Below are 13,451 nucleotides of genomic sequence, written 5' to 3' on the forward strand. Positions count from 1 at the left end.
TTCAGATTATTTTTTGTTTTAAAATTTTAATTTTAAGAAATAATTTTAAAACATTTCTAATTAATAAAATTGAAACATCTAAATAAAAAATATATATAAATAACATCTTACATCTAACACATAAGTAACATGTGACATCTAAAACAACATATAAAACAAACTAACATAAAAAAAAGTAATTAGGATTAAAACTAATATATAGTAATTTTAAAAAAATATTTGAAAAGATCGTTAATCAAATTGATCAAATTCAATTAATTGAACTTAATTCAATTCAACCCATTTTTCGAATAGAATTGTCTTGATCTCCCCTTTTTCACATTTATAATAGCAAGTTTTCCTTGACAGTAACAATTTTTATCTACTGGTTATTTGTTTAGAAAATTAATTATCAAACATAAAATTAAATTGTATAAATATTCTACATGAATTCGCACACCTATTTATTTTCTTTTAATCATGAAACATTAACAAAGAAGCACAATGGAGATCTCTAAACTTGGTTTCATCACTTAGTACAACACGAATACCATCATCATGGCTAGTGACCTTAGTAATTTACAAGTGGTATTTGCCAAAGTGCTTATATATATATTTCAAAGAGAGATAGGGGAGGTGGACGCAATGGCTGACTCGGAACTTACAGAAGAACAAGCCTTGCGTTTGTTTATATTGATGTAAAAATAATAATATTTTCAAGCAAGACCTTCTTTAAGATTTTATGGGAAATTGAATTCTCACGTGACGTGAGCATGGAATCGCAGCGAAACATATGAAAAAGACAACCTCGGAGAAACCCCTTTGTTTCATACTTTTCCGAGTTTGTCTTCCTAAGTTAAGGAAGACGAAGGGTATGATCCATGCGTATTACTTCCTTAATCCATTAGATGAATTGCAATATTTCTTTCCTAACAAGCAAGGTGGTGAACCAAGCTCAACTTAATCCGCTTGGTTAATTTCTTCATTTTTCTAAAGTTTTGATTCTATGATAACAAGGTCAGTAATTCCAATCTCCGGGACAAGTAAATAACCTCTAGGGTCAAGGGTATTGACAGAATTAAAAAAAAAAAAATCCAAATAATGAAGATCAAATTGTATGTGATCACGAGGCATCAAAGTTGAGTGACTTGGTCCCTACTTCAGCTAAATGCGAAATTCAGTAACATAACCAAAGGAAAATTCCTACTACAACCAATTGCGAAGCAAGCCCAAACGGGAATCCTTCCCAAAAACATTCAAAACTTGTAACAAATTGGCACAAATCCAATGTTCCCTCCCCCATTATTCCTGCCACAGGAAAACCCCAAAAAAACAGGGTCCCAGCCTAAATTGCTTTAGGCTTTGAAGCTGTAATTCTTGCAGCAAAAGCAACAAACAGTGGTCTAAAATGTGTTTTTCTTTTTTCGTTAACCAAAAAAAATTAAAAAAGGAAGAAAAAGACAAAGTAGAAGGGAAAAAGACTTGAAACAAATTGGAAAAACGCGCTTTTGTTAACACTTATAAGCCTTGCAGCCTGCTTTCCTTGTTGCTTGTCCTTGTCTTTCCTTGCTACTACAAGCTTTTGTCATACGCGGATGCTATGACTTTGACTCAAATTTTCCCTACTCTTAAAACGTGACAAATTACAACTTAACGACGATTATGTAATAGTAATTTGGTCCATCATATCATATTATTTTATGTTTATATCTTTGGAAAACCCAACTACCATAGGCTATAATAATTTGATTTAAATCAAAATTTGTTAAACGTGTTTACATTTAATATGGAGTGGGCTGCATGTCCTAAGTAAAGAAGATACCAATTAGAAATACAATCAGAATTAATTAGTGTATTAAACTTTTTGTTAATTAGAATAAGAAAGAATATTGCATAACTTGTTAAGAATGGCTAAATTTATGTACTAAAAGTCATCAAATTATACATTCTTGTACAAATTAGAAGATCAATTGGCTTGTTGTACAAGAAGAATTTACCTCAAATATATACAAATTATAGAAGAAGAAAAATGCGAAGATCACAATAGGCCAGCTAACATTGTTCTTGCAATATTATAGGAGTGATTGACTGACTAAAATGTGAATCCAGGGATACACCTATTCTTTGCTTTCGCTGTCATTCCTATAAGGACAGGCAGCATGTGACGGCATCTCTCTCGACTCTCGAGTAGACATTGGAATATTTATTACTCTTATATTATTCTTTGAAGCAATTAAAAGGATAATGACCCCACATTATTGCTGCATAAAATATCATTACATAACTCCCCATTTTCAACCTATAATGAGCAAATCTTATCAAGTACTGCATTCTTCAATTTATATAAGCAAACGCATAGCTTAGCATACAAAGGCATAAAAGCAAGCCACCACAAGCAAAAAGCAAGAGGAACAAAGCAAAGCCTAAAGTGTTAACCAAAAGTGTTTCGCCATTCACGCTCCCTCTTCCAAAAGCAAACACCAACCCTACTCTCAAAATATGGAGCAAGACGAGGACGTGACACCGTTTTGGCTCCAAACCGCCGACAACCGCCGTATCCGCCGCCGCCGCCAACCCTCATCCCTCTTCTTCAACACTGGTATTCTCATCATCCTCTTGTTAGTCGTTGCACTTGCTTTCATCTTCGTTATCATCCCTTCATTTCTCTCCTTCACATCTCAAATATTCAAGCCACATCTTGTTAAGAAATCATGGGACTCCCTCAATCTAGTACTGGTGCTTTTCGCCATAATCTGTGGATTCCTTGGCAAAAACAACGGCAACAACGACAGTGATACCAGAAGTACATACGAAGATTATAAATTTTCTACTACTCCGAAACATGATCGTGATCATGTCGGAAGATCAAATCCGTCAACCCCGCGTCAATGGTATGACTACTCATCATCATCAGATCGGACGGCTTATAACTCATTACAAAGGTTGAGAAGCAGCAACTCGTATCCAGATCTACGGGCCGAATCTTCTTGGATGATGAACGGTGATGATCGCTGGAGATTTTATGACGATACTCCTTTGTATAATTACCGTAGTAGGTCAAGGCGAGAGCATGATCGAGAAGAAGTTTACAGTAATAATACAAAGGATATAGCTGTTGATACTGTTCACAGGCCTCCGCCGCTGCCATCTTCGTCCCCACCACCTGCAGCAACAGCATCATCTCCGTCGCCACCTCAATCACCTCCGCCGCAGCCTCCTAAGGTAGTTAGAAGAAAACCCAAGCGGACATATGAAGATCTTAAACCTAAGGAGAGAAGTGAACGTAAGGAAGTCATAAACAGTGAGTTGAAAATCAAGCATTCTCTTCCATCAACACCACCAGCAGCTCGGCCACCACCTCCTCCGCCGCCTCCACCGCCACCATCTGTATTTGAAAAGAGAAGTAACAAGAGTGAGAAAAAGAGAGGTGGGGTAACTAAAGATTTCTTAATTTCATTAAGAAGAAAAAAGAAGAAGCAAAGACAAAGAAGCGTGGAAAACCTTGATGAATTCTTTAAACTTTCAACGCTTCCTTTATATCCACCCGCATCACCACCTCCGCCACCGCCACCGCCACCACCACTACCTTCATTTTATCAGAACATCTTTCCTTCCAAGAAAAACAAAGCCAGAAAGAATCATTCAGTCCCTCCACCGCCGCCGCCACTACCGTCAGTGGAAGCGCGTGCATCAAAAAGAGAATCCCAGACACCACCAGTGACCACCCAAAAACCTCCTTTGCCTGTCAAGATAAGAAACATGCACAATGTGGAGGACAGCGTTGAAAGTGGCAACGAATCGCCACTAAATCCAATTCCGCCGCCGCCGCCTCCTCCGCCATTTAAAATGCCGGCGTGGAAATTTGAGGTGCACGGTGATTTTGTTAGATTAAAAAGCATTAGGAGTTCACGGAGCGGGTCACCGGATTTGGATGATCCATTGAGCTGTGAAGCGAGTCCGTCAGATGGTAATAAAACGGGCGAAATGGACGGTGGAGAATCAACTACGGGCCCATTATTTTGTCCAAGCCCAGATGTGGATACCAAAGCTGATAACTTCATTGCAAGGTTCAGGGCTGGGTTGAAGCTGGAGAAGATGAACTCCGTCAGGGGGAGGTCAAATCTTGGGCCTGACCCAGGCCCAAGCACTGTGTAAGAAGCACAAAGCTTTTTTTTTTTTACATTTTATTTGAGTTGTTCTTAGTTCTTACATATACAGATGAAGTAAAATTACACAAACACAGGGTTTTCTTTTTATTTTTTAAATTCTCAATTATTTTTTTCCTTTTCTCATGGAGTTGTATTGTAATATATTTATTATAATTTATTCAAATTTTTATGGGAGAATTTTTGGTGTATCATGATTATTATATATTATTTCCAATTTGTTATGTTTATTTGTGAAACAGAAAGCAATCTTTCATATGTCCTTCTCTGTTCGGATTTTGGATAAGATGTTTATTGCATGTGAAAGAATTTCCTAACACATATAATTGTCCACCCCTCTTTCATGTTTAATAATAATAATGAGCACGAGATTCCCAAGAAAGTGGCATGCAGCAACTTAAAACCCATTTTTCTTTTCTCTTTCAGATTTCACCTAATCAAAAAGAAAGTCAAATGGCAAATCTAAATGAGCTTAAAATGCATAAAGCAAACCATGTTTGCTTATTTCTATACCAGTTTGGAATCAACAACCTGTTGGTCGTGTATTGATATTTAGAGCTGTCATTACACTAACTTTTTCCTTTTAATGAATGCATACAATGCAGATATAAGTCATGGTCATAAAATTAAGGAATTTAGATCATGACATGAAGTTATCATCCCTTGCAAGGTCATTTCAAAAGAAAGTCTCATGTGGCTCACCAAACATTCTTCTTATCTCATCAGCTTTCTCATTGCTGCAAAACTGCCCACATGAGTTTAACCAAATCAGTCCACTCAAATAAGTAGATATATCATAATCCTCTCAGGCTATGACATAATTGCATTTAGAAGAATAATATAAGTAGCTTTTGTCTTAGAGACTGGATATCATAGAAGCAACAAGCTGGCTGCTTATCATCATGGCTTGGTATCTTGGAAGGTAATAATTCCAATCCATACATGCAAATATATCATGGCTGTTGTATTAGGTTTAATTGCTTTTTGACAAAACTTCTGAGCAGAATACCTTCACCATACTTGTCTATGATACGATTTCAGTTCTCCTGCATGCATTACTCAGTAAATTGTAAATTTAATGAGGCACCAAACATTGTAAGAGATGTTTGATCACTTCCAAGCTCATTAACATTCCTGGAAATTCTTCCCAAAAATCTCATACCAGTAATTGAGGCTCAAGGTAAAGTGCATTGATGGCCTAACCAATTTTGCAGAAACTGCACACCTTCAACCTCCCCCAGGCTATTTCAGAGCCTTCCAAGCTTATTCCAGCAAGTCCACAGACAATAGCTTGATCTCGAAACTGAACGAGTTTTGAGGTGACAGTAACCATAGCAAACTGTGGCGTGAAACGAGACAAAGTATAGCTCAATAATACCTCATCAGATATTAAAAAGTTCAGAACCTCTTCAACTATATCCGGGCCTTGAGAAGAAACTAGTTTACCTTTATCAGACCAAAATATAGAACATGAAATATAATATTTGACCTGCAGAAATGTGAACATGTATGCCAGACACAGAAGATTAAGAACGTTAAAAACTCCAAAAAATCAAATCTTACATAAAACATGTTCCTTCTCGTGCACTGCATCAGTTGCTCTATATAAGCCTTCACTAGGGACTCAAAACCATCCCTATTTGCTATTTTAGCATTCCTCATAACAGCGACATAAGCAGCGTGTCGAGCAACCAGGCCTTTCAAGTATCGTACATTTTGCAAAGATTCATAGAACAAGCAAAGCATGTGGACATTACAAGATTCTGTTTTCAACCCTTTTTGTGTCTGCTGAAAGAATTAGAGTGTTTCTGTCATACAAGAATGTCTGAAAGTGCTCCCTCGCTTCTTTGTGGGTTTTGTCATGGTCAAAAGCAGCCAATAATGCCATAAAGACCTCTTCACTTAAGAGCGCATCTATATAACTCTCTCAGAGTACTGATTCCCAGCCTTACTTTCTGCATAAAAATAGCATCAGCTACAAATTTCTCTGTGACCACAAAATATGTAAATCACAATATCATGTTTGTATGTTGGGTGCTACTCCAAAGCCAACTTTTGAGAAGTAGCAAGCAATTATAACATTTGTAGGTGACTGCAACAAAACTAAATCAGAGTATCATGGGTATACTTCGGCAGTGACTGCAAGAAAAGTAAATCAAAGTATCTTGTGTATAATTTGGCTGTGACTGCAAGAAAATTACTTAAAATCAATGTATCATGTTTATACTTTTGTCCTTGATCACAAGAAACTTGAATTGCTATAAATAAGAACAACTTATGTAGAACTTTATGAACATGATTTGTCAAGTATCTTTAAGCAAGAAAAGACCAATACAACGATAACTTGATTGCAATGCATATCTAATTAGCAGTCATCAATCATATTTTGACCCAACTCCTGAAACCGATTAGATAGAAGTCTGTAACTGATCACTGGTTTAATTATATCTGCACTCAAGAACTGTTCTTACACAGCAGAAAATAGGAGGAGATTGATGAAAGATTCTTTCAATGCATTTACTAGATCTGGAATAGCATCCCTATGATCCTCAGAACATTATAGCAAACATGTCGCTAAAATTGCCAAAAATGTCAGGCAGCATAATTATTAAGTGTGCCATGATCAAAGTGAAAATATCTCCTTACATCAATGAGTTTTGATCACACAATGTAATCAACCTCTTTTGATATGCAATCATTAAGGAAAACAAAGATGATAATGATTGTCCACAAGCCACAGACAGAGCATACAATGTCATCCAGATGTCTGAAAGAAGATCATTTCTGATTGATCGGGAAGGAACATGAACCATGATTGAAAATGTTGCTTATTGCACTAGGATGCTTGATACATTGGCCAAAACAAGTTCTCATATATCTGGTGCAGTCTATCAGTATGCAATGTATCTAGCCAGGAAAGGGCTAAATAGCTACACCAATTGACGCATGGTTCAATGATGTTGAAATCTGGTGCTTTATTTTGCAGCAGCAGAGGTGATGAATCTCGATCAGTTCAAACAGAAGAAGACTTTAGCTGCCGTTTTATTTCTTTACCTATGTCGTTTGGTGTCTTTAGCTTGTTTGACTTTTCTTTTACTTTGCCCATCTGCTGTGGTTATTTACTTTTCCCACGTGCTAGAATTCAGGTCTTAGGTAACGTTTGGTAGGAGGGAAGTGAAGAGAAGTGAGAGCAAATTTTTTGTAATGTGTCTAATTAAATTATATTATAATATTTGTTTTACAATAGATCACTGTAATGTAAGATTACAATACAATCACATTACAACCAATGGATGTTCTTAAAGACACTTTTACCCTTCAACTTTATTACCTTGTTAAAAACATTTTATAATATTATAATTAAAATAAAAAAAATTAAAATAAAATATATAGTATAAAAATCAAAAAATAAAATAAAATAAAATATAAGAAATTAAAATTTATATAATATAGGTAAACGAAATTAAAATAAAATATATAATATAAAAAATTATATTAAAAAATAAAAAAAATATAAGATTATAATAAGAAATAAAAATAAAATATATGACATTAAAAATATATTTAAGAGATGATATTATATAAAAAATACAAATATATTAAACTTACATTTTAATAAATATGGGTAATTTTGAAAATTAACATTACATTTCCAGTAAAGTACTTGTAAACCAAACGCTGCAATGTTATTTTTCTTATATTTTAATTATTATTTTGCTTGTATATCAAACACTGTAATGTTATTTTTCCTGTAATTACATTGCTTGCAATCACATTACCTATAATCATATTGCATTGTAAAGTACCAAACGTCACCTTAATTCATTGTATTTCTTCCAAAACTACATCGTTTGATTAGTTGAGAAATGACTAGTGGCAGGAAATATATCACCATTCCCATAACACCTAAAAGGTTGGAATGCCAGGTGGTTGCTTAACCAGTTGGCTCTTTTTTTTTTTTTTTTCTCTTTCCTCCATCATATATATAAAGTTGGTTACTGAATATATGAAAGTCGCTGTGCACACCGTTTTTGTGCTGACCCAATTTTTTCTCTTTCCTCTCATTCAATTATTCTCTCTTGCTCTCTTTCATCCTTGTTCTTCATATTTCCAATTTTATTAAATCTTCAAAATGGTATCAGAGCAATCTTAAGGATCTTAAGGGACTGACTTGTTATTTTTTGTAAACTTTCTTACTTGATTACTGTGTACCATTTTATCATTTCTTCATGGCATCAGCTAGTTTCAACACACCAACTCTTCCACCATTTGCGGGGAGAACTATTAGTACTGGATAGTTAAAATGAAGGCATACCTCAAAGCTTTTGATTTGTGAGATGTGGTTGAAACAGGACGAGAACCACCAACAATGAGGCATGCGAATCCAACGATTGCTCAGATCAAGCAACACTCTAAGGAAATTGCCAAAAAGTATAAAACATTGTCTTCTTTACATTCAGCTGTTTCAAAAACTGTGTTTGCTAGGATTATGCATACTGATAGTCCTAAAAAGGTGTGGGATTAGTTGAGAAATGAGTTTCAGGGTAGTGAAAGAACAAGGCAGATGCAAGCTTTGAATCTTCAAAGGAAATTTGAGATGTTGAGGATGAAAGAAAAAGAGATTGTTCAAGAGTTTTCTGGAAAACTCATGAAACTGGTAAATCAGCTTAGACTTTTTGGGGAAGAGTTAACTAAAAAACATGTTGCTAACAAGGTATTAGTCAGTTTGCCAAAAGAGTTTGATAGCAAGATTTCTTCCCTAGAAGAGTCAAGAGATATTGCTAGACTTACTCTAAGTGAGCTCATCAATGCTCTAGAAGCTCGAGAACAAAGAAAGGCTTTTAGAGAGGAAGACTATACTGATAGTGCTTTGGTGGCTAGGACCAGAAATCTTAAGCTAGGCAATAATAGTTATAAGAGAAGTGAGTCATATGGGAAGGATAAAGAAAAGAAAAATTCTGACAATAAACCTAAAAAACAAAAACAAAAATACCAACCCTGCACACACTGCAAGAAAACTACTCACTCAGTCAAGTATTGTTGGTATAGGCCAAATGTTAAGTGTAGGGCTTGTAACCAACTTGGTCATGTGGAGAGAGTGTGCAAGAACAAGGGTTCAAGCTCAAAGGAAAAGGCTGCAGTGGCTGAACATCTGGAAGAGTCTGATGAAGTGTTGTTTATGGCAAGGATGGTTGATGAATCAGCTAGAAAAAGGTCTACTTGATTGATAGTGGCTGCTCGAATCACATGACTGGTGATGAGAGCCAATTTATAACTTTAGATAGAAGCTTTAAGGCTAAGGTTAAGATTGGTAATGGGGTATTTCTAGAGAGTTGGTACAGGAACTGTAGCTATGGAGACTGACTTAGGTTAGAAGTATATAACCAATGTTTATTTGGTTCCAGATGCTAATCAAAACCTCCTAAATGTTGGTCAACTCACAGAAAGCCATTATGCTTTGTTGTTTAAAGACAGATTTTGTACTATTCTTGATCCTAAAAGAGATGAAGTGTTGACAATAGAAATGAAAAACAAATGCTATTCAATTGACTGGAAGCATACTGAACACAAAGCTTTTGTCAGTTCAATTGTTGATTCTAAGCTATGGCACAGGAGGTTAGGGCACATTAATTATAAGTCATTATAGAAGATGTCATCACAGGAGTTAGTAGAGGGTCTGCCAAGGATAACCAAACTTGTAACAGTGTGTAGAATCTATCAATATGGGAAGCAAAGTAAGCTTTCATTTCCAAAGGAAAGGAAATGGAAAGTAATAGAGAAATTGCAGCTGATTCATATTAATTTGGGATGACCTATGAAGATTCCTTCATTAGGAGGAAGTTGATTTTTTTTATGTTCATTGATGATGTTACCAGGTACAATTGGATTTTGTTTTTGAAATTTAAGTCAAAAGCTTTGCCTTGCTTTGTGAAGTTCAAGAAACAGGTTGAGAATCAAGTATTTAAGTCCATTAAAATACTGAGGAGTGATAATGGAAAAGAATTCACTACCTCTGAGTTGGAAAAGTTTTTATCTCAAGTTGGAGTAATACATCAGTTGACTGTACCTTAGAGTCCTCAACAGGGGGTAGCTGAAAGGAGGAATAAAACTATTATGGAAATGGCAAGGTGCTTTTCTACCAAAAAAATTACCAAAATCCTTTTAGGCTGAAGTTGCAAGTACTGCAAATCATTTGCTAAACAAATCAAAAACAAGAGTGCTGGAGAACAAGACAGCATATGAGGCTTGGTTTGGTTATAAACCAAGTGTTCTACATATCAAGGTATTTGGTAGTGTTTGTTATGCTAAAATACCATATAGCAGAAGAAGTAAGCTTGATGAGAAAAGCATTCTAGCAATATTTATAGGCTATAGTGACATTACTAAAGGCTATAAGCTCTATAATATTAAGACAAAATAGATTTTTGTCAGCAGAGACATCAGGTTTGATGAACAGTCGTGGTGGAACTGGGATAAGCTAGTTTTTGAGAGTTTTGGTAGTTTTAGTCAGACATTAGTGGATGAGCAGTGTGAGACTGACAATGATGAGGATATAAAAGCAGAACATCTAGCAGTCAAGGGTACCAGATCTTTGCAAGACATATATTCAAGATGTAATATGGAAGTTGTAAAACCTACCTGTTACTATGAAGCAGCAAAAGATGCTAGATGGCTAAAAGCTATGGAGCAGGAAATGCAGATGATAGAAAAAAATGGCACTTGGATATTGGTGGATAAGCCAGTAGATCAACACATCATAGGTGTCAAGTGGATCTACAAAACCAAGCTCAATGTAGATGGTACTGTCAACAAGTTTAAAGCCAGACTAGTAGTGAAAGGGTACTCACAGATTTATGGTATTGACTACTGTGAGACCTTTGCTCTAATAGCAAGGCATGATACCATAAGACTGCTTTCTGCCTTAGCTGCTCGAGAAGGATGGAAAATCCTTCATCTGTATGTTAAATCAGCTTTTTTGAATGGTTATTTGTCTGAGGATATATACATCCAACAACCTGAAGGCTTCATCAAACCAGGTACTGAAAGAAAGGTATACAAACTTGTGAAAGCATTGTATGGTTTGAAGCAAGCTCCAAGAGCCTGGTATGATCGATTCGATCCATTTCTTATTGCAGAAGGTTTTGTTAGAAGTCTAAATGAACATACCTTGTATGTGTACAAGTCAGCTAAGACAGTTGTGGTTATAATCTCTTTATATGTTTATGATCTTTTTATAATTGGTTTGGATGATACCACTGTGACAGAATGTAAGAGTAAGTTGATGGCAGAATTTGAAATGACAGATTGAGGTGAAATGCATTATTCTCTAGGTATGCAGTTCATACAACACTCAGAGTTTATTTGCATTCATCAAGGCAAATATGCTACTGAGTTGTTGAAAAGGTTTCATATGGAGAACAGTAAGGCAGTAGAGACACCTCTTGCTGCTAATTGCAAATTAAGGATGATGGAGCTCCTAAGGCCGCAACTTCTAACTACAGAAGTATTATTGGTAGTTTATTGTATTTAACTGCTTCAAGACCTGATTTGATGTATCCAGCTAGCCTTCTGTCCAAGTTTATCTAGAAACCATCCCAGATTCATTTTTCTACTGCTAAGAGAGTCCTAAGATATGTTAAAGGAACAGTTAATTATGGTCTGAAGTTTGAAAAGAAAGATAGTGGCAATATGATTGGCTATTGTGATAGTGATTGGGCTAGAAGCTTAGATGATTCAAGGAGTGCTGGAGGTTACTGCTTCTCTTTTGGCAGTGCAATCTTCTCATGGAACTCTAAGAAACAGGAGGTGGTAGCTCAATTCTCAGCTGAATCAAAGTACATCTTAGCTGCAACTATTGCAAACCAAGCTATATGGATCAGGAAGATTTTGGGAGATTTGGGATTTGAGTAGAAAATAGGAACTCCATTAATGATTGATAACCAATCAGCTATTTCCATTGTTAAAAATCCAGTTCATCATGGAAGGACAAAACACATTAAGGTAAAATTTCACTTTATTAGAGATGTAGTAAAAGATTATGAGATTGCTGTTATTCATTGTGGAACAATTGATCAGGTAGCTGATGTTTTCACCAAGTGTCTGAACAAAGACAAGTTTCTTACACTGAGAGCTTTACTGGGAGTCTGCAAAAAGAACACTAAGGAGGTGTGTTGAAATCTAGTGCTTTATTTTGCAGCAACAGAGATGAGGAATCTCGATAAGTTCAAATAGAAGAAGACTTTAGCTGCCTTTTTGTTTCTTTACCTATGTCGTTTGGTGTCTTTAGCTTGTTTGACATTTCTTTCACTTTGTCCATCTGTTGTGGTTATTTATTTTTCCCGCACATGCTAGAATTCAAGCCTTAGTTCATTGTATTTCTTCCAAAACTACATCGTTTGAGTAGTTGAAAAATGACTGGTAGCAGGAAATATCTCACCATTGCCATAGCACCTAGAAGGTTGGAATGCCAGGTGGTTACTTAACCAGCTGGCTCCTTTATTTATTTTTCCTCTTTCCTCCATCATGTATATAAAGCTGGTTATTGCTGTGCACACCGTTTTTGTGCTGACCCAATATTTTTCTCTTTCGTCTCATTCGATTATTCTCTCTGCTCTCTTTCATCCCTGTTCTTCATATTTCCAGTTTTATCAAATCTTAAAAAAATGGAATGGTAAATACATGGAGAGAACCACGTGACCCCTAGAGTATCTTAGTAATACTGAATTTGACCATGGTGTGCCCTTAGCAGCTGTCACTGCAGTACTCATGGGTAAAATCAAGCAATATCATATGATATCATGAACCGACATAATTCACACCGTATTTATCTGTTGCTGGAAGTAATTATTCTCTATTGTTTTCCTTAGTCGAGCAGCACGTTCATCTCCGGATTCTACCCTATGGACGCCACTTTGCTCAACATGGACCTTAACCCATGAAATTTCACTATATTCATCTTGATTCTTTTCATCTGAAGAATAGAACAGTTCAGAGACATTCTCTCTGTCAAATTTTAATTCAAAAAGAAAATTCCTCCCCCTGTCATAAGAACCAAGGGCCAAGGTTATTGGAAAAAACCACAGTGCCTCACCATACAAACCAGTTGATAAGAATTGTGACTGCAAATTTCAAACAATTATCAGATATCCTCATGTTTCAGGCAAAGTTCGAAGAAAGAAACAATCCCCCAAGTAATGCAAAGATTAATCTGAACTTCACTCAGATACTTTAGTAGCCTTGGTTGGCCCTTGAACTGCTCTACGTTCTGCTTGTGGTCCATTTCTATGGGTTGAGAAGGAGAGTGGA

The 13,451-nt window shown here is 35.9% G+C and overlaps 1 protein-coding gene across 1 annotated transcript; it reads left to right on the forward strand.

The window, feature by feature from the left end:
- Window positions 2,299-4,235, forward strand: LOC18596181 (pollen-specific leucine-rich repeat extensin-like protein 1). The gene has a single exon (XM_007024494.2). It carries the CDS (start codon window positions 2,479-2,481, stop codon window positions 4,132-4,134), a length of 1,656 nt encoding a protein of 551 aa, XP_007024556.2. The 5' UTR covers window positions 2,299-2,478; the 3' UTR covers window positions 4,135-4,235.

The sequence above is a fragment of the Theobroma cacao genome, chromosome 6 (assembly GCF_000208745.1).
Source record: "Theobroma cacao cultivar B97-61/B2 chromosome 6, Criollo_cocoa_genome_V2, whole genome shotgun sequence".
Lineage (NCBI taxonomy): Eukaryota > Viridiplantae > Streptophyta > Magnoliopsida > Malvales > Malvaceae > Theobroma > Theobroma cacao.